This window comes from Anabas testudineus, chromosome 18 (assembly GCF_900324465.2).
Source record: "Anabas testudineus chromosome 18, fAnaTes1.2, whole genome shotgun sequence".
NCBI lineage: Eukaryota > Metazoa > Chordata > Actinopteri > Anabantiformes > Anabantidae > Anabas > Anabas testudineus.
The window spans coordinates 13333963-13356342 of NC_046627.1; the positions used below are offsets into that span (position 1 = coordinate 13333963).

A 22380-nucleotide genomic window follows, 5' to 3' on the forward strand; every position below is an offset into this window, starting at 1 on the left:
ACCTTCAACCATCCACAGCTTAGCCAATACAAACCCTTCAAGATCAACATCTCACAATCCAAGACACCTGGACCAAACTAGTTCAGTAAAATTTGAGACACAGTCCACTAGTAGCCTAACCAAGTCTCAAAGTAGTATAATAAAAAAGACTCTGCCACATATTCCTCACCACAACCATTTGCTTCAGTCTCAAACCTCTTCACCTAGGCCTTTCTTTAATATTCAAACTGCTCCATCCAAGCCCTTTCTGCAGACGTATGCAAGTCATACCATTCACTTCTCCCAGGCATCTACACCCAAAGCATTTTCCCTGACCTCTTTACTAAACACCATTCTCTCATCCAAATCTCCTACCCCTCAGTCCTTCCACAATTCCCGCACCACTACAGTCCGTAGACTTTCCCTTGAGCAGACTCCCTCCCACTATGAGTTTGAAAGAGATTTACCTAAACCTCAGCCTGAGAGCAGCCAATTTGAAACCCAAACTAGGCCAAAGCAAACCAGTCCAATTTATCCTCAGCTTCAAACAACTGCACCCCTGAGCAGCCCATATCAATCAGAACCTCTCAGCAGCTTTCCTGAAGCACTGCCTCTGACTAAACCTTCAGTAACCCCTGGATTGTCCAGCCCTGTACTCTTCACATTAACAAAAGCAGAGGGCTTCAGACCAGATGAGGGTAAAGTGGTAAAAGGTCTTGAGCCTCCAGAAAAGATTAAAGCTATAAACTCAATCTCTGCCTTTGTTTCCTTAACTACTCCTTACCCTTATTTTTCTGGATCCACCCAGCAATCAGCTCTTCAGTCCTCATCCTCTACTACCCCTAATAGTTTGCTAGCTTCATCTCTTGCTCGCCGTAGGTCTACAGTACCTCATACCTCTCCAGGTTCAACTGTGCATCCATTGCTAAGGTCGATGTTTTTCACCAGTTCCATTTCTTCCTCCACAAAGAATCAGCTCAAAACAGCTCCAGCCTTTTCGTTTCCTCCTTCTCCTTCTCCAATATCCATTCCTCCTCATTTTCCCTCAGTTCAACCGTCCTCCTCTTCCCCTGTGCCATCCTTGTTAGCCCTCTTTGAACAATCCCTTTTCAAATTCCTCTAACTATACGTCACCAACTGCCTTGTTTTCCTCAGTCCCTTCATCTGCTTCTACCTCATCTCCCTTTACCTCCTCCAAGTCCATCACAGGTTCAATATTCTCCTTGCCCTCTTCCTCCTCCATTGCCTCAAGTTCTTCCATTTCTTCTGCTACTTCTCCCCCTTCACCTCCTCCTTCATCCCCTTCCACCTCTAACTCTACCCCTACACCTTTCTTCTTACTTGATTCGTCATCTTCCTCTTCCTCTTCTTCTTCTATGTTAGTCCATTCTACCACCCCTCACCCAGGACCCTCACCAGCTCCTCGTCGCTCTTTCTACAACCCCCTTGTGTCCTCTTTGTCACCTAGACCTTTGCAGATACTCACTGGAGGTCAAAAGTTGATAATCCAGAACCACATGGTCTCATCTAATCCTAGGCCAGAGCCCAACCCCATCACACCAACACCAGTTCACCCAAACCCCCAACCCCATCCAAACCTGAACCCAGACTTTAAACAAAATTTTGGAAACGAATTGAAACCAAACACTAATACTAAACCCAAACATCCCTCCAATCCCCCTGGAACTCCAGACAAGAAAGGGAAGTATCCAGACATTGTCCCCAGACACAGTGACTGGGAACTGGGCATGCTGCTGGGCTGCTCAGCTGGTCTAGGTATGGTGCTGGTGGTTGGGGTTAGATACATGTACCGTCAGGCCTGTGGCAAACAGACAGAGATGACACTGAATGACAGAGAAAGAGAGTATGGGAGAGGTGAGAGAGGGCTGATACATGTCCAGGAGTGTGGAGATTTGGTCAGAGTCCGTAGAATCAGAGAGAACAGTTTTGTGCTTCTGGCAGAATATGACATATTGGCATCACCTGGAGACTGAAATACAGGAAACACACAAAGGTAAGGGTGGAAAGCTAGATAGCCAAAGTTCTACATAGCAATATCTTTCTAGAAATCAGAGCTGCTGTAAGGGCAGAAGTATTAATACAACCAAAATGAAATTGCTATTACAACCCATAACAGACAAATATATCTGCTTGTAAAGATTTCTGCCTCCAACATGTTTAGAGAATTAAATCTGTTTTATTATATATTATAGTAGAAAATTATAGACAGGTTGACACTTGTTTTGTTTTTAAAGATGCTGCATGAGACTAGTGGCAGGAGAGCAGCAAGCTTTGTTCTATGACTGTGGGATTTTTTAAGTAAGATTTTGTGCCACTGAGGTTGTGCATGTGTATGAAATTCAATCGCAAACTGCTAATCAGTAATATTAAGAATTAATACTTATCCCCATGTAAAAATAAAGTATATTTTAAGTATAATACACTGTCTATTTCTATTTTGTTGCTCGTTATGGTAGTTGCTTATAATTTCAAATCCCTTGGGTTCGCTTTTGTGTTAGTAGTGGTACCAGGCTCTTAAGGTAAGTTGACAGAAACAAACAAATGAAACAAAACAAAACAACCCAACAGGTAATACTCAACTTAATTAAGCAAGCTGAACCTAAACTTTATCCAACCTAATAGTTAGATCAACTTAAAATATTAAATAATAAAAGATGATTTAACTAACTATTAATAGAGTTAGGTTTAACTTATTTTATAACTTGTTTTTTTTTAGTCTACATCAGTGTATTTTAATATCACCTAATCAAAATGATGTGCCTGATGTGTAAAATAATAATAATACATCTAAAGAAATACCTATTTGACACCTATTCAACACATATCACTGCATCAACTATATGCACATTATCATAAATTATAGACACAGCTGACTCTTTTGACTTATGGTTCACAGCTAAATTCAGCTAAAAACAAAACAACCAAACAAAATAACAAACATGATACTCATTATTAAATACTTAAAACTATTTTCCAAATGCTTACGCTTTTTGGGATACCTTAAAAGAAAACTTACCTTTACCTTCAGGAGTAAAAAATGATTTTAACCAAATGTATTTCCTTAGAATTGTTTTTATTAACAAGTAAGAACAGAGCCATACACACCCCACTCACTATCTTTCATCCTAATATGTGGTAGAGGCAGAACAATCCCACGGTAAACAAACAGATACTGACTGTAAACTCATCTGTTACTGGATGACCAAGAAAATGTGTGCTGTGAAGGTTTCAACATTCTCCAAGGTAACTGTACCTGACTTCGTATTGGAGACAAGTTGTTAGAGAAGCTGCTAATTCTGTCTATAAGTCAACTCAAAATTCATTAGTTAGTTTTTTTCTCAAGCAAGCTCTTTTCGTAAAGAAATAGGCTTTTGCTTCTTTTGTGCACTAAGCAGGTCGGCAGTATCCTTTCGGCAGAAAGGACAATAACATAAGAAGGTTCTTGGAAATTCTGATTACATTCAGTTACAGGATTGTTTCTTCTAAGGCCAAAGTTCTTAAATTAATTTCTTTCTCCAGTAGCGACACCTTGCCACGGCAGTATGGTTAAGTCCAGACTTTTTGATCAAAAATACAATGAATATTGGACTTACATTCATGAAGCGGATATAAAAACAACTCCAAATTAATGATTATGTTGCGCATAACGTCTGGGTGTCAACATTTGTAAACAAAGTGACCATAAAATTCATTTTGTAGTGAAATCTGACATTTCCTTACAAAAAGTGTCATTGAAAGTAAACGTAAACAACGCGGCCATAGATACTGGGCTAAAACTGTCGCACAAAGTAGACAAGAGACAAATTACTGCCCCAGTTATGTGTCCCAACAAACTAAACTTGACGTATATGTGATAGGAAGCCAGAGAGGGATCATGTGCTTCAAACTACACTAGCTCCCACTGGTTAGTTAAACTGCTACTGGCTAGTAGACTGAGTAAGGAAACGGTGATAATGTTAAAATGACAGCTTAAATTAGAACCAGAAACATATTGGCTGGGGGTTTGGTAAGGTGTACCATATTCTAACATGAAAGCCCTTGAAGATTTTACTAAGAAGGAACTAGGGAAACACAAGTTCATGTACACGTACAAGATGGATTTTGCCTTCATAGAATGATTAATGAATAACTTATATAACCACTGCATAAGTGCCCATGTCAGTTTGGTCCACAGACTTAACGCCACAAAGCCGCTAGAGTTGTCTATAAATACTATACTTCTCAGTCTATTCTTACCAAGATCAAAGTCTTTCATAAATGTCAAGTGTTGCAGGTTGGTTGTGATGATGGTACATTCCCTATTGCTCCGTTTAATATGCGGTTCTAACAAGTGCTGTGGTTCCAGACCTCCAAAATGTTGCCTATATTTCTTATCTTTTGAATAAAACTAGGTTAGAGTACCAGCCCATAAACATCTCTTAAGACATTTTCAAGAGATTAAATTCTTTTAAGTTGATCTAAAGATTTCAGTTGGTGGAATTTAGGAAAGACCAAATTATATGGACTAGATCACTTACTTAAATATAGAATAGGGTATCGTCTACATAGACCTTCCTTTTTCAAAATATTTTAACCAGTTGTAGCCATTTCAAACATTTTCTGCTCTTTACCGTGTTGGAAAGCAACTGCTTGAAAGGGGCACTGACCACAAATGTTTGAAACGTGCCTCCTTACTGTTCCAAGTTAAAAATCTTAGCTACATAGTTGATCAGAATCTGAGGTTTACAGAAAATGACGGCAACAGAAATGTGTGAATATTGCAATAAAACTGAATATAAATAGATTCAGGAAAGATGAAAATGCTTTGCTTGTTAAAATAGACTTTCTATCTCAGGTTCAATATTTGAATCAATCATTAATGAAAGCACAATGCCCTCAGAAGTGTCACCACACGACTGCTTTTGGTCAGATTTCAAAGCACTGTGATTATTATACAGTATATTAAATGTTCTAATGCAGCATTAGTTGGTTTCAATCAAGGACGTAAATGTAACAAATGTCCACATTTTCTGGCAGTGACAGGTAGCAGAAAAATAAGAATAGAAAAATGTAGAAAATAACAAAACAAACAAACAAAAAAAACAGTGGTCCCAGTAACTTCACCCTTCATGTTCCTTCCAGCAGGTGCTGTTTCATACAAACACTGTCACAGAAAAAAGTCCTTCTGGTGCAAGAATATATTTGGGTATTCCATATAAAAATAAAACTTACTTTTCCTCCTTTTTAAATATAAAAGAATGTCTGGAATAAGAAACAGGAGTTTTTCATTGTCGAAGATCTGGAGGCAATTGAGGCAACCACGCTGAGGTCTCTGTTGATTGGTTGTAATAAGGCACATACGACTGCGGTCGCAGTCTTCATCCGCTTGAGTTTGCTTTGCATCACAGTACAAACATCATCACTTAGTTTATTATCATCAGATGGGCTGAAGAGCTGAAAGCTTCACTGCCTGAACAGAGAGAAGAAACATAAAGGTGTCAAGAGAGAGATTTAAGAGGATGAGTTGTGAAATGTAAGAATTTTCAAAGCAAGTTTGGTCTGGGAATCCACCACCTCCACCAGCAGTGTAGTGAAACTTAAAATGTCCCACAACACCTATTCACTCACTTAAACCCGGTGATATCTATTCACTGAAAACATTATCACACCCACCACCACCAACCCAGTACCAAAACCTAAACCCAACTGGTGCTAGATCCAAGTGTAACTGCTATATTTGCAGCAGTGAGTCCAGCAGGAGAGTTTTGCAGGTTGTTTTTTTGACAGCAGATGGAGCTGTAGCTTTCAGAGCAAAAATGAGCAGGAAGAGGTAAAATAGGAGTTTAATAATACAAAACACAGAGGATCCTGCTGAAGACACTGTCACAGGTCAGCAGTTCTGACTGTGAGAGAAAAACATCTAGAGTAGGCGTATTTATAGTTAAAATAATGAAGCTGTTTTGGCATCAGTTCTCTACTCACTCAGGGCAGAACTGTTGGAACGCTGCCCTATTTCAACAACAGACTAGGCTGTAGGAGAGGAGACGAGGTGAAGAGGTTAACTCTACTTCAGGGGTTTAACGTTTTAATTCAGCCTCGTACTCAGGCTGTGTGCTTTGACTCGTTGCCCCAAAGTGAGCGTGAACGAGAGTTTGTGTACCTTCTGCCGACTGGTCATCCAGCTGCGGATGGTGGGCACGAGGACGGAGCCGAGCAGGATCTGAGCTGGATGGTAGATCAACAGAGGGACCGAGATGAGGGAGAGATGCTCGTAGCCCTCGAACACAATCTTCAACATGGGAATACCTGAAAAGAGACATGAGATACAGACAGAATTAAGGAAGATGTTCAGTGTGTTTTTCTATTTCCTTTGCTTACTGCTTCTCCCTCCATCCACCTTCAACTGTAGCCAGAGTAGAAACAAAAGAAAACTACTGGCTCATTAGTCTGAATTCACCCATCAAAACAGTGCCACCCAATATGACCGTAATTATTATTATTACTGTAGAAAAGGTCCCACTGAGCCTATTTCTACTATCATTCACATAATTATATCTAATTCCTATTAGTTTAACAGGTTTCTGTAACTTTTGTGTTAATTTTAATGGAAACAAGGCTGCTGAAAAACACTGGAGGAGTTACCCTTTATTACACTTTATTATTTGTTTTTTTTGTGTTAAAAATGTCCAATTGAACAATATTTAAACTGGAAAATGTTAAGTTTAACTTTATAACAGAACTGACACGGTTTCTGTGTGTTTAAGTGTTTTGATTGTTAAAACTAGATTTACTTGTAATGTAATGACACTTTTTTTTTTTTAACAATACTTAAATATGCTATTTTAATTTAATATCCAAAACGGGAGCTTACGTGCTTCTATTTATGTGCAGGCAAAAATAAGGAATTTCATGTATGAATTGTAAAAATTTTGTCACAATTAAAAATCCCAACTTTGTGTGCGTATACCCAGAGTCAGTGATTTGTGTGTAGAGCAGAACATGATGGCGACAGTGTCTGCAGGGCTGAATCCTGAGCCCGACCTGCAGAGGTAAGAAGAACAGAAATGAATAAATTATTAAATTAAATATGTATTTGTATGAATGTACGTCTCTATGACAGACAGACATATTTTTACTACTTAATTTGATAATGAGACACTATCTTGTGTTTCTTCTTTCTTCTGCACAACAGCTGCTTTTCTAATCATTTGACTTTTGCTGGTTAAAAAACTAAATGATCTCATCAATAATGGACATATAAATAAATTCTGGTGTAGTAACTGACATAATGCATGATTTCTAAAGAGGAGTAGAGGAGGAAGAGGATTCTCACCTGGTAGAAAAGGCAAACGTCAGCAGCATGAAGCTGAGCTGGATGGAGAAAACTGCAGAGAGAGAAAGATTCACTTTAATATTTAGCTATAATCAAGAGTATAAAACTAAAACTTAAGATGATGATAAAGTGTTTTAATTTAGTTTTACCTACAGTAGCAGAGACAACAAACATATCAATTAATAACACTTTTACATTTTTCTTTTTCTTTAAAGCTGATTTTGGAATTTTATAGTCTTTACTTTTGCTGTACTGTTGTTTTTGTTGTTTTAATACTGTATTTCTTTCCCCTTGTGTGGTCAGTGATTTACTATATTAATTGTAACACTACATTTTGCATATCTGTCAAAATCTGTGAAACCAGGACCTGGTTTAGCTTGTTCGTCTGCACCATAGACACATCAGGGAGACACACAGTTGTACTGGGTGATATGGTCTTTGTAAAAAATATGGGCATAATAGTTCATCTGTTTGTCTTAGTGCACATGCTTTATCTTAAGAAAGTAACATGGTGTATAGAAGGAGATGTATTAGCCAGTCTGATGAGCTGCATTCAGGGACAGCACAGAGTGTAGGTCATTTGTGTTTTGTTAGCTCCAAACAAACTAAATGATGCTCGGACTTCAAGAGACTGTTAAAGTCAGACAGCAGCACTCTACTATAAAGAGGAATGAGCCATGTCAGGTTCCACACACACACACACACACACACACACACACACACACTATACTGACTAATGAGGACGACCAGCAGCAGACTGGTGGGGTCCAGCTCGATGTTGGGGTTACTGAAGGTGTCACAGAAGGTGGTGTAGATGATCATGAGGAGGACGGCGCTGCTGATGGTGCCAAACGGAGGCTTTCTCCGCTCCAGACACTCCCTGAGGAAACCACGACACACCTGCACAGACGCCAGGAATTTAAAACTCTGCAAAAGCAATTGACAGGATGCGTGTAGACACACAAACACACACAGACAATCGTACCTGACCCACGATCAGAGGCACCACAACTGTCATGAAGAGCTGAGAGAAGATGGAGGAGAAGGGAACAGAGGATGAAGAGCCCAGCTGGAGGAGGAGAAGAAGAAGCACGACACAAATTAACACACACTGTAAAGACACTTAAGTCACATTGTTTACACAGCATGTGTGTGTGTGTGTGGAGGACGAACATGCACTTACAAACAGCAGCAGCAGGAGTGGAGTCACTACGATTCCCTGTTGAACAGAAAGACACCATTACAGCTCCGACTCCCCACAGAACTCACGCCGATGTTTAATTACTGTCGTGCTCATTTAAAGGAACATTCCAGCTTAATTAATTTCTTAACACACAAGTCTGACTTCAACTTCAAATCAAACCAACGTCTTACCAGGAAGCTTCCAAACGCTGAGTTGAAGATGGCGGCAGCCTAGAAGCACGAACATACAGAGTCAGTCACCATGACAACAACAGGCCGCTCATTAGTTTTCAATATAACCCCGTGTGTCAAACACTGGAGGACAATGACTTGCTGACGTGTGTGTGTGAGTGTCACCTCGTTGCCTCCGACAGCCTTGGTGAGAATAACAGCAGAGGAGACTGGAGGAGGCATGCAGCTCACCGTCTGTAACCTAGGCAACCAACCACAGGACGAAGGACAACAATAAGCATCATTTTACTTCCACTGCTTCCTTCACAATAAAAGCCTTCTGGATTTTTTTTTCCTAACAGCCCTCAGCTGCTGTAGATGAGTTTACATCCAAACTTGCCAAATGCAAGTGTGAGAAATTAGATCATTACGAATGTACATCAGGCAGTATATGAATAATTGCATTAGCAAAGTTTATACAGAAAGAAGGAGATAGTTATTGATAATAATAATAATTTATTTGAGGAATTGGAAAAGTAATTTCAATTTTTGTACCTAAACAGTAAAAAGTAAACGACAGGAACAAAAAAGTGCTTTAGTGGCTTCAAGAGTTAAATATCAGATATGTGTCACAGTGATGATGTTACGACCAATCAAAAAATAAATTGACCCTTCCTGCGGACAACTGGCGGCGATGCAGCTTCAAAGATTGTTATAAAATATACAGTATGATTCCCCCAACACCCCAATGCCCAATCGTACCACTAGCATTGTAGCTTATTACAGCTAATTAAATCTAATTGATTAATAGATTTTCAGTTAATTCATGAACAGTTTTGATTTGAGGAGGAAACTGAACCAGCACAAGAAGGCTGTTCAACACACACACACACACACACACACACACACACACACACACGCACGCACGCACGCACACACGCACTGCATGGGGCCTGCAGTAGCAGTGAATGTGGGTCTTTGTGTCCACACACAGTTCATCCTTCAGGTACAGTGAGGCAGGGACTCCATCAATGAAGGACGGCATTCACACACACAAACCTGTACACACACACACACACACACACACACCCTACCCTTTGAGCAGCCATTGGTCGAGGGCGGTCAGCGAGAGCACTTGGAGCAGCAGCCAAATGGCCAGAGGGAAGAATATCAGCGTGAACGACTGCACGAACAGGTGGAGCCGAACGTGAAGCAGCGCACTGGTCAACTCCTACAGACAGAGAATAAAACATGTAGAACTCTCACTTTAAAATGTCACCTGAATGCATCATTGGAGAATTCTACTGCTGATTACATGACAGAGAGGATACCATCGTTTCTTTACCTCTGTTTTCAGCGACAGGCCACTGTTGAAGAAAATGAGTGAGACGGCAACGTACGTTATGGTGATCTCTGGCTTCAATGGGCCTGAGAGAGAGGAGACGTAACAATTAGACAGGCACGTAGAAGCCTTAGGTTAACTAATTAATAATCGCCCTCTCAACCTTAATAATCCCAGCAGAGTCTTAGCCGTGTGTTTCTTATTACTGATCCCTCAGTTCCACAAGGTACAAGGAAGTAATAGATTTCAGCACAACATGGGTTATTTCAGTACTTGTATATGTACTTAAGGGAAGAGTCAGAGGACACACCTTCTCCATCAACAGTTTTCCTTTATTTTTATTATTTTTAACATTTTAAATTAATGAAGGTTTCCAAACTATGGCAGAACAAATATGCAATGATATAGTAAACCAAAAAGTGTTCCTCAGAGTTGCCACATTTTGCTGCGATCACAGCTTTTCACAATCTTTTTATTCTCGATCACAATTTTCCCACAACCTTGAAGGAGTTTCCAGAGGTGTGGAGTTCTTGTTGACTGATCTTCCTTCAGTCTTGAGTCCAACTCATCCTAAAAACATATAGCTGGATTATGGACATTTAGCTCTCACGTAACCTAGAGGTGTGTTTGGGGACATTGTCCTGATGGAAAACTAATGATGGCATGTTGCTGGCATGCTGGTTAAACGTGCCCTCAGCTTCGACCAAGTCAGCAGTAAAGCTCCCCCGACGCCGTCACAGCTCCTCCTCCATGCTTCACAGTGTGAACCTCACATTGAGCTCAACCTCTTTACATCTAACAAAGACAGAGGTGGACAGTGGTTGTAACCAAAAATCTCCAGTTTGGACTCATCAGACCAAAGACCAGCTCTCCACTGATCTAATGTCCAAGTAATGGTTTCTTTGCCACCTTTCGGTGAAGACCAGACTCCCGTACTCTCCTCTGAACAGTGGATGTTGAAATATGTCGGCTACTTGAATTCTGCGGGCTCTAATCTGAGGTGATGAAAATCGTTGGTTTCTGAGATGGGCATTTCTAATAAACGTATCCTCTGCAGCTGAGGAGACACAGTTTTATCATAGTGTTTGATAGTTTTGGCGACTGGACTTGGGGATCTATTCAAAGTCCTTCAGATTTTCCAGCTTGTCGCTCATTTCCTGAAGTGATGAAGGAACATTTCCTCCTTCCTCTTTAAATAGTTTCATGGATCAGTAAAGTAGTTATCGTAGCACTAATTGACTCTGTAGCCACACTTAACAAGACAACTGATGTTCTAAAGCACATGTACAATGTTGAATACAAGTTTTAGGTAAATGAAGCTCTTGCTCTGTGACTGTAGTCTTGGTTTTGTGTATTTGGATGAGAGCCAGACCGTGTGGTGTGTGTTGACATTACTGCTGCTGAATGCAACGTGTCACTACAGCACCAGGTAGGGAGGACAGACACACACACACACACACACACACACACACACACACACACACACACACACACACACACACACACACACACACACACACACAGGAACCCTTGTGAGGAGGAAGCTACGAGCTAGTCCCATATGACCACTAGCGAAATTCTATTTAGAAAACCTTGAAATTTAGAGCTGGCTTTCTTTAAAACCAAAAAACCCACAAGTTCTGTAATTAATTTAGATGGTACCATAGTCAATACTATTTAAAATTTAATTCCGCACACATATCGTACACAAGATAACATACATCTATGTAGAAATGTACATTTTTATATAGATTGCATAGACTGTATCCGTCTTGGCGCAACTGAGTTAACCAAAGTCTAAAAGTTATATTTTGTAAATATTAATAAAATGTCTACAGACCAACAGTGATGCCGATTTTTTCAGGGTCTTCTTATAGTTCATTTAAAGTCTAAAATCTTCCCCTGTTGCATTGTGTATGACCGTGAGCGAATAGTTAAATAAAAAATGTAGGAAACTCTTTCCAAGTCTGGCTCTTACATGAAAACATAAGTACGTGACAGTGCATTTAACACGGGTTCTGGTTCCTGTTGACACTCGTTTTCACATTCGGATGTTTCTTGGGACTGTAGTGAACTTCAGATTAACAAGTGATCGACCCCCTCACCTCCTTTGACACCGACGCTGGGCTGCAGTTTGGCCGATAAGATGACCAGTACTATCCCGATGATGAACCACTCCTTCCGGATCCTCGCCAGGAGGCCCATGTTTCAGCCCTGGGGTTCTCCGGATCACCCCGCCGGACCGGTACCCCCGTCACACCACCCGGAGCCGACTTTGACAACTCTTCAGCTTCTTGTGAGGAGGTTTTTTTCTGGGAAAACACAAGAACAACCGGAGCTTGTTCCGGACACGTGTGCCTCATCACGGCCGTAAAGACTGAAGGAGAGGCGCAGCGGATTTTCTTTTTACCGTAATACAGATAAAACCAGGTACAATACATGAATATGTTACTGTTTAGTAAACATAATAGTAATATTAGAATATAAAATGTTTTCTTCCTCAAAAACCAACCAGACCAACAAGGAGATCATAAATTCTATTTTATATATATTATTTTATTTAAATATATGCTGTAGAATAGCACATAGCAATATAATATAATATCATGTTAGGATGGTGAATTAAAATCATTATATCATGAGAACATTACCCTTACATTTTAGTGGACATCACTGACTTTTCATCTTTTCTTTTTTTCACCACTCAGTTTAGGTTGCTATAAATATTTCCTAAAATGTTCTATCTACACCTTTAACATGACTCTTAACCGATTTGATAAAGTTTTCGTAAGAGGACCTTCATCTTCCTCTTCCTCATTTTCTTTTTTCTGCTACACAAACATATGAAGCACTGATGTACAGCTGGAGGCCCTGTTTTCTTTTGTTTGTCCACATGGATTGTAACATGTTGTCATCTACTGTGATGACTGTATCTGTTTATTAGAAAACTGGAGCTGTCATCTGGTGGACAGAGCGCTTAATGCTCATTTTTCCCATTTGTAGCTATCATACTGCATCTATTTACAAGTTGTTGCATTTACAGTATGTCTACATAACAGATCATGTGATCACACTAATTTCAGCTAATAAAAGTCAGAGAATCCCCACCATCTACAAGTTTTTTTTTCTCTGAGTACCATGAATGTACAATTTTTAATGGTAAACTATCAAATAGTTGTTGAAAACATTGTGCAGTGGCATTTCTTTTGTGTCTGCTCAGTTTTAGTCTGCAGATTAGAGGAGATTAGCTCTGGCTGCATTTGGGATTAGGTAAAGCTCCTCTTAGAAGTTTCATATGTCTTTTATGTGCTTATTTGCCAATTTAGAGATTATATCAAACAAATATACAGTATGCGATATGTGTATGAAACATCTTTTTTAATGTTTGCATACTGTAAAATGCTACTCCATGCTAGTGAGAACAGTGTTTGGTGGAGTTTCTCCACATGTCCTGCACCAAACAGTCCATTTTTAGGAATGAATGAGGATCTAATGGTCTTTAATAGTTTCCTCCAGTATCATTATCCAGTAGGGAGTAACTCCCAGCTGCAGCAGCATCATCTGTAGAGTCTGTACTGAGGTCTTGATGTTTTCTGGTCTCCTTCCAGGCCGCGAGTCGTCCCAGGGAAGTGGGCGTGGCTGCCTCCACGTCAGCGCTGTACTTTCTGATCATGGAGTGAGCACGAGCACTGGCCACCAGCACCTGACAGAGAACAGATGTTCACAGACTGTTTATATGAGGAGACGGTGATGTTTGTTGTGGTTTAGATGCCTGATAAACTCTGGCTTTGGAAGAGGAGTGTGGATTTTTCTGTCACCACCTTGATTTTAATGTTGCTTATAAATCTCATCACAAAGTCCATTAGCAGTTGTTCTGGAGCTTTCAGTCATTTCACATGATGTTCTTAAATGTAAGTAAGTTTATAAGTTTGCTCAAAGTGTTAAATCAACTTCATGCTTCCAGCTTGCACTTAAACTAGATATCAGTGTTTTGAGAACTCAGATTTTTCTGTTTTATCCAGGGATGAGCTGCAAATTGGGTCCAGCTTGATGCTCTCTACGTGTTACATCAGCTAGACTGGGTATATTTATGCTACAGTGTTCATCTGAGTCTTTGCTCAATGACAGTTTTATAAACATTCAGATACATAATGCGATAACTATGAGTTGGAAATTTGAATGTTGTAGTTGATCTCTAACAACTATGAACTGTAGGATGATGTGAAGAGACACATACTGATGTGACATTTAAAAATAATGCACCTGTGCTTTCTGCAGCAGAGCTACGTCTCCCATGCGACAGGCAACGTCATAACCCTGCAGGAAGCACTCACAGGCTCTTTTAAAGTGATGCTACACACAGAGACAGAGGGAGATTATTTATACAATAAAGGAACAGAAACAGAACTGTTCCCTGAGAAAACAGGATGTTCCCTCATGTTCATCTCTCAACACTAAAATGCTGATAAATGTTCATCAAGGTGAATAAAACTTTCTTTGTGTGTGTGTGTGTGTGTCTTTGTGTGCACCATACCAAGTTGAAGTAAATATTGCCCAAACACAAACAGGCGTCAACCAGGTTGTACTGCAGTCCGTTGCTGCGGGAAATATCGGCTAACTCCTCCAGACAATGTAGTGTCCCATCTATATTTCCCTCACTGCAAAACAAACACACTGTGAAGAGCCTCACAGAACCACGAAACCATTACTGAACCCTTAAATCTAGACCTAACTCTAAAATAAACCTTACATCTAAAAGGTATCACCTTCTAAAGGTACTAAGGCAGAATTGTTTTCACTATTTAGCACATGTTTAAATAAAACAAAGATCACAAAAAATACTGAACAATAGCTTCAGTGTGTGGGTGTGTACCACTCAAGAGACTTTGCCATAGCCTTGTAGGCCTTCCCCAGTCCGTCTGCATCCTGCAGGGTCCCACAAATTTGCATGGAAGTGTTGAAGAACTGGACAAACAAGGATGCACAAACTCAGGCAATTTTGATGTGTGGTCACAATATATTTTTAAATCTTACATTGGTAGATTCATTTTCTTAATCCACTAATGTGAATGTGTGCCAGAAGTGTCTGAAAGCAGTCCACAACAAATTGGCAGCCCTATTTCAGCTGCTTTAGGAAATAACTGAATTAATTAAAAAATGAATCTGCATATTTCTGAATAGATAACAAAATAAATTCTAATAAAAAACCTTCATCACACACACAGTCAGGTACCTTTTTGGCCGTGTCATGGTCTCCTGTGCACTGATAGGCCAGTCCAAGTCGATAGGCAGCCTCCCCTTCTATCTGTTTGTCTTCAGCTGAAACAGACACAAGTAGCTACACAGTTTTCCAGGTGGCCACTATACTTTACATTCACTCTGCTACAATGGGCAAATAAAAGCAGAAAGAGCCATATAATATTTGTATTACGCTATAATTAATGTTACACTGATCCATTCTGTAATTTTGTTTTATACTATCCTTTGAGAACATCCTCTTCAGCATATATTCATAAACAAACACATACAGACTGCTTCCACTCACACTCTGCAGCCATGATGTGGCCCTTGTGGAGCAGTGTCAGGGCCATGTTGTAGTTGGAGGCAGCCAGTGGAGCGTCAGCAAGCCGGCTGTAGATCCTCCACAGCGCCTGCCGGGCACGGAGCCTCAGTGGCCGACCAGCTGAATCAAGCCAGCCTCCATCCTCTGCGTGTATGAGACAGGCGTCGGCCTGCTGCCTCGCCTGCTCCAGATCTCCTGCAGGGTCGAGGGACCACAGCAGATACTGTTGTTACCGTTGTTTTACCACTGTCATGCCTGTATTCATACTTCTAGTAGAGTTACAGACACTTCCACCATTACCTGCTGCATCAGGTAATGGTGGAAAAACAACTTCATCTGTGTTTGTAATTTATACTTAATTACTTTATGCATGTGTTTGTGTGCTGTTTACCTCGCTGCAGGTAGAGCTCAGCCAAGCAGACCTGGGCCTCGGTGGCCGGTCTCGAGGAGCCTCCTTGCTCTCTGTCTGCACAGCTGTGGTAGAAGTGCAAACGCAGCAACAGGTCCTCTGGAGCCGAAAAGTACAGGCCCAAAAGCAGACGCTGCTCACACACCAGTGACCAGGAACCTGCACATACACAACACACAAACAGAAGAACAACAACTGTGAGGGCAAACCTGCTGGGATCCAGTGTGTGTCATCTTTTATTAGTGTACACACTTCTTTGTGTTACCAATTACCAATTACCACCAGAAATTAGCTTCCATTCAAAATACTATGTGTTTCCAGATTTACTGTTTACAGTATGTATTTAAATGCAGCACTAGACAAAGACAGAAATTAAATTTAATTGTGTGCGTGTCTGTACCAGTCCTTTCGGCTTGTTCAGCCTTGCACAGGTGCAGCCTGATGGCCTCCAGTTTTTCCTGTTGTTCTTCCAGAGGAGTCTGAAGCCTGAGAACTGAACCTGGTTCGGCTGATGCTCTTCGATCCTGATCAGAACGCAGCAGAGAGAAGAGCTCTGAGAACGACCTGAGAGAGAAGAGATAAAGACATAGGAAGAGAAACAAAGTGTTTAGGAAGCTAATAAACTATTAGCTTAGTTATTGTGTGTTGTAGATTTAGATTTAAATTGATTTAATCACATTCTTGCCCATCAAGTTGAAATTAATAATATTAATTATACTTTGATACCCACTGTGCCAAACTGAATTGACTGGACACGGTTTAGAAAGACATAGACCTCTGTATAAGACAATTAGGTAAAACAGCCTCACTAGTTTATGCAGCAACTGTGTGTGGTGACTCTTGTATGAAAGTAGAGAAAGTTATGATGAAAGAATGAAGCGCAGCCATGCATATAAACTTCTGTATCTCCTCATTTATCAACCTGTAAAAATCTGTATTATATAGAGTATACTTTACTACTAATTCAACAACACTACTATTCAGTGACAGAACAGGTGCAGATACCTGTGGTAACCTTCTCGTAGCATCTCCACACAGATGTTCTGCTTCAGACTGTTTCTGATCCTGGAGAGACAAAGAGAGAGATGTGAGAGGGGAAGAGTGTGTGAGCAGCAATATGTTGAAAAAGAGAGCCTGAAGGGAGAATGAAGTCAAGCAGGAACTATTGCAGCAGGTAAAAGTTAAAATAACGATCTCTGTCCTCAGCATGTTATTAATGTGTTTAGCAGCAGAGGGTGCAGTAATCCTCCATGTTAACATTTCCTTCAGCTGCAGTGTGTTCGCTTCTTTTTCAATAGGTCTTTATCATGTCTGTTCACTTTCAGGGACACTGACACCGACGCTGTTGAATGACACTGCTAAACTCCCAGGCTGTTTAAATAGTAGGGGAAGAGTACATTTTTAGGTTTCCACAAGCATGTGAAAAACATCATTAATAATCCACAGGAGGTTGCAGGAAGGGACGTGTTCTAAGTGGAAAAAAAAATAATGAAATGTGTTAATTCATTGTAGACTACAGCCTTAAAGCTGCAGTATGTGATATTTTTTAAAAATATTCTCTTACTAGAAGTAACTTCTTTATTGACGTGGGGTCCTGTCAAAGCAAAACTAAGAGCTAAGATTAAAAAGAACATGAGACTGTTCCTTGAAGAAATCAATCTGAATTTTCCGTGCTAACGTCTACCTGGTTGCCATGGAAATTAAACTCACTGTGCAATTTCTTCTTTGGAGAGGATCTGACCTGGTTTGTCTGGTACCAGTCCAGTTTGGAGAGACTCCTTCAGTCTACAAACCACACGTACACATAGATAAATGCTGTAACATCAACATACAGTTCATCACAGCTTTTTAAGCACTTTTACTGTGGTTGAGATTATGTTATTATTGCATGTTTTACTCATGATTGCAGTTACTGCATATTTAAATTACACCTTAGCAAAATGCTGATCTTACGAACAAAACCCTTCATTCACATCCTTTGAGTACGCCAACTGTACTCTACCTGTACTGAGGAGTTTTCCTCCATTTCTTGTTGTGACTGGTTATTTCTGGTAGAAAGGTCGCCGTGCGCCGCCTTGTTACGGATGCATTCATCTGTAAATTTATATAGAAGAAGTAAAACTATTAACAAACTATACCCATTATACTGATAAATATGCACAACACAGTCTGTCATTTGATGACAGATTGATTTGATTTATTGATGTGTCTTACTGTTTGCTGTAGAAACAAGCCTTCTGCTCCAGTAGGATGATCTAAGTTCCTTAAAAACACCTGTAAGGCAACAGGTAAACAGTAAAAGTGGCAACACAGGTTCCTGCTAAAGCAATACAACTATCTAACATGTTTTTTTATACTACTACTACTACTAATACCATTATTTAGTGTTCTGATGTATGTAGGTCTATGTTGTGCTGACTGTCACAGACCTCAGCATCAGTTTCCCTTAAATAATAGCTAAGCTGCGATGTTTATAAAACCCAGGGGGTCGTGTAAAACACGTACACTTTGTCTTAAAGTATTTCCAGATTCCTTCGAGGCGCCTGTAACGATCTGGATGATGAACAATTCAGTTCACAGCTTTTTACACGAGTTTTAACTTGATTCTGTTCCGCATCACAACAAAGATGGCGCCCCCCATAGTAATAAACAAACAACAAAAAAAAAAAACAGTCGCAACTTAGAGAACAGGTGAATAAAAGCGTTATTGTGTTGTGGATGAAATACTCAGCTCATCCAGATGGTTAGAAGAATTATTAAATAATCACCAGAGCAACTTTAATTGTGTTTTTGACCGGTTTTTATGACTAACAGTCGAGTTGCAGCGACTTTCTACGTCACCCGAAAGTAACATATATTATTTAAATACATAATTCAACTATAGAAACAACACTTTGCTCTCTTTAAAGACGGAAACACACACAGATTAACAGAAATATTAACGAACATACCTAAAGATGAAAACACAACTTTCTCTTCGCCGCCGTCGAGTTGGCGTCACCATGGTAACGCCGGACGGGCCGCATTCCAACACTGCCGCTGAACTCCTCATCGTCTGGGGCCTGGTTCCATTCAGAAATCACTAAACCTTGTTGTTATCGCCTCCTCACCAAAAAATAAAATAAAAAATAAAAAGGATGTGCCCTGAGCTTATTCAAGTACAGTACAAGTACCACAGAGTTGTAATTTAGTACATTGTACTTGATGTAAATGTAGTTGGTTACAATTTCTTTGATTATTTGCTTTAATGTTACAGTGACAACACTGCCAATGAGTTCAGCTAATTAAAAAAGTTTTTTGTGTTAGTAAAAAGCAGTTCGCATGTTGAATGTTATTGGATAGAGACTTTTCCATTTGACCTCACCACAGCCTGGATGGAAAAGCCTGTGTGCGATTGGCTTGACTTTGTAGTGGTAGATACGCTTCTTCTCTTCAAAGGGGTTCTAATAAAGTTCACGTTCAGGGTGGAAATCAGCAGCAGCTGAGACACAGAGGCTGTTTCCTGTCTGTCTGTGTTACATGTTCACTAAGTATCTGGGTTTGATTTGCTGTGAAATGACACTCTTTGACTTTGGGCCATTTGTTGTAGTTCTAATTAGCTTCAAGCATAATTTGTTCATTAACCAGGATTACGTTTGAAGAAAAGTGAGAATGAAATAGTGTTTTTCCACGATACTTCCACTGCAAAGGGACTAATAAAACAACACGGTTGGTGGTCTGATGACAACTACTTTATAGTAAATTAGTTTCTGCTTCAAATGAACAGAAAGCCAATGCATATTTTTTCATGTTGACAGTAAAATCAGGGAATGGTGAAATAAAATTTGTGTCTTCTTATTTTTCACTATCGCTTCCTTTGTTCCATTATGTTCTAATGCAGTTTGGCCACAAGCAACAGTATAATACTATGTACCAGTAATAAACTGATGTAAACAATACAAATGGCTTAAAGATTAAAAACAAAGACTTTGCAAAAGTTTTGTTTTCCCAAGGGCTCCAAGCCATGTGTGTGTCAGGATGTTGTATGTCTTTGTGTGAGTGTCCTTCCATGGCTGCGTGGACAAATTTTCAGCTCCGAACCATAGTTGGCCATTTCTGCATTTGTGAAGTTTTATTGGTCGGTCCAGTGATTCAAGGGTTAAGATTTAGTTTAAAGATTAGGGTTTGGGTTGGGTTTCAGTGCTTACTGTTGTGGTTAAAGTAAGGGGCAACATTAAAAAGACCAACATGTGTGTCCGTATGAGTGCACATATCAGTGATGCCATTATCTGCCTGCATGGTTGAAGTCACGTAGTGCCTTCATCTGTTTATCTCTGTGTTTACTGAAGTAAACACACACATCAACAACACACACACTGACGGAAAGCACATTTCCACGACACTCACTCACTAAGATAACAGAGAGTTCAATGTAAAACCAAATTTAGCTCTGACATTCGGTTAATGCCGACTTTTTGTGGCCAAAGGTCAGACATATTTCAACTGAGCCGAAGTCAGTCTGGGAGAAAGTCAGAGGTGCCAGAGACATATCTTTGTCCAAATGCATCAATAGATAAAGCAGATAGACAGATGTCTAGCTGGTTTTGGCCAAATTATATAGGAATTTAGGCATCAGCCCCCAATTTTACAAGCTCGCTAAAGCAATAAGATAAACTTACATCATGGTAAATTAAATTGTCAGTTTTGACACCTGATCTTCCAGTGGTGCTCAGTTGGATGTAGGTCAAGTGACTGACTTGGAATTGGAGAAAGTTCCTCTTCTTTGCCTTTAAAAAAGTCGCAGGTCGCTTCATGTCAGTGTTCATCAGCTCTGTGAAGCACCGTCTAGTGAGTCTTGAAGCAGTTGATCTTCGACACTTCAGATTTTGTCATTTATGTTTTTGTTTCGTTTTTTTTTTAACACTCTAGCAACTTTTGACATCTTACATCTTGTTATAAATGTTCTCCGGGGAAGTGTTCTCTCGATTGTTGACCTTGTCTCAGATTGTTGACTCTTTGAGGGTGTTCTTGATCGGGTCAACTGTCGTGAAATGAGTTCTTCTTCTGCACCAGGGAAACAATTCATCTATTATTCCTGATTGGGCAACACTTGTTTTTAATGTCTTTGATCTGTGCTTCATTTCACTTCATTGAGGTGGTCTACAGAGACAACATTACGAAACTGTATCACTGTCTAAATACGTATAGACCTGAACCTGGATAGAAAGATAAATGAACATCTGTAGGTTTGGTTCCCACTAACACACGTGTGTTACAGATGTGTAAACAACGTGTACCACATGTGCTGTTGCTACGAACATGTTCCATTCAGGAATAACACAGACTGCGTGTCAGGGACACATGTTTAAACCTCTGCAGGGTCTGGGCAGATTGTGGACAGTGATCACAAAAGAAAACAATCGTGAATCTTAGAGAAAATCTCTGGCATCAGTTTGAAGTTTAACACCCAGGGATTTTCCATATAGCTTCGAATAATGTCCTTATTTTTCCTATTAGTAGAAAATGGCAAATAACATTGACTCAGAACAAAAGATCATAGAGTTTTCCATGTGGGGTCATTAAAGACCCCAAATTCAAACCTGCTGTACCCGTATTTTGAAAGGACTAATGTAAAAAATGACATGAAATAATCAACTCTCAGCATCAAAGCACTTTAGCATCACTCAGCTCATTGTTGCAACTTTACTGTTTTGATGTACTCAACATACTTTTCACATGGTACACTGTACCACTGCACCAAACAGCCGACAGGCAAAGTCAGCAATTCGGCAAAAAACGATGGACTCAATAGAACATCTTTTGTTTGAACCGATTTTACCCTCAGAAGTTGTTTAAGACCAAATCAGAATTAAAACTAGAGTGAATCATTGGACTTACATCGACACTAACACTAACTTCAAATGAATGATAATGTTAGTCCATAACAGCTGGATCTTAGTTACACTGTAGTTTACATCTACATCTAAATCTAGCTACATTTGCAAACCCTGGTCATACCAGACCAAGTAAGGCTGTAGTAGCCAAATGCCTGAGGCTACTGAGCTGAACAGTGGTGTCCTTTATTGTTTATGATTTTTTTTAAAAATATCCTTGGGAATTCATTTTAGACCTTAATTCACAAGTTACATGGCCTCAGTATACGTTCTGCAAGAATTAAACATTTAAATAATAATCATATGGGAAAGATTTTAATGACATAATGATTTTCAGACTGTCTGTTTTCTGCACCCTAGTGTAGCCAAAATAGGCAACTATTGGGCTCATATTGAAAATAATCTTCCTTATATGTGCAGTACTGTGTTACTTTGGTGGCTGGGATGAAAGATGCAACTGCATTAAACTGAATGAAAGAAATTCCCTGTTAAAGTCTTAAAGTAAGGAAAACTCTTTCAGAGATTAAC

The 22380-nt window shown here is 39.8% G+C and overlaps 2 protein-coding genes across 3 annotated transcripts; both read right to left on the minus strand.

Moving 5' to 3' along the window:
• Positions 1–3056: 3056 nt before the first annotated feature.
• On the minus strand, positions 3057–12392 carry slc10a7 (solute carrier family 10 member 7). Its single transcript, XM_026344462.1, has 12 exons — positions 12113–12392; positions 10011–10093; positions 9760–9896; positions 8852–8927; positions 8687–8725; positions 8496–8531; positions 8298–8381; positions 8047–8212; positions 7313–7364; positions 6947–7020; positions 6140–6285; positions 3057–5449 (listed from the first exon to the last, which is right to left on the minus strand). The coding sequence occupies exons 1-12, from the start codon at positions 12210–12212 to the stop codon at positions 5417–5419; spliced, it is 1026 nt and encodes a 341-aa protein (XP_026200247.1). The 5' UTR covers positions 12213–12392; the 3' UTR covers positions 3057–5416.
• Positions 12393–12659: 267 nt separating this feature from the next.
• Positions 12660–20672, minus strand: ttc29 (tetratricopeptide repeat domain 29). 2 transcript variants are annotated; one of them, XM_026344492.1, is made up of 14 exons: positions 20638–20672; positions 18931–19081; positions 18194–18253; positions 17982–18073; positions 17690–17764; positions 16985–17044; positions 16380–16543; positions 15962–16138; positions 15553–15765; positions 15241–15326; positions 14881–14972; positions 14542–14665; positions 14271–14360; positions 12660–13710 (listed from the first exon to the last, which is right to left on the minus strand). In XM_026344492.1, the coding sequence occupies exons 4-14, from the start codon at positions 18071–18073 to the stop codon at positions 13507–13509; spliced, it is 1377 nt and encodes a 458-aa protein (XP_026200277.1). In that variant the 5' UTR covers positions 18194–18253; positions 18931–19081; positions 20638–20672; the 3' UTR covers positions 12660–13506. The 2 variants fall into 2 exon arrangements, with proteins under 2 accessions (XP_026200277.1, XP_033182686.1); XM_033326795.1 differs by lacking the exons at positions 18931–19081; positions 20638–20672 and adding an exon at positions 18485–18572.
• Positions 20673–22380: the final 1708 nt, after the last annotated feature.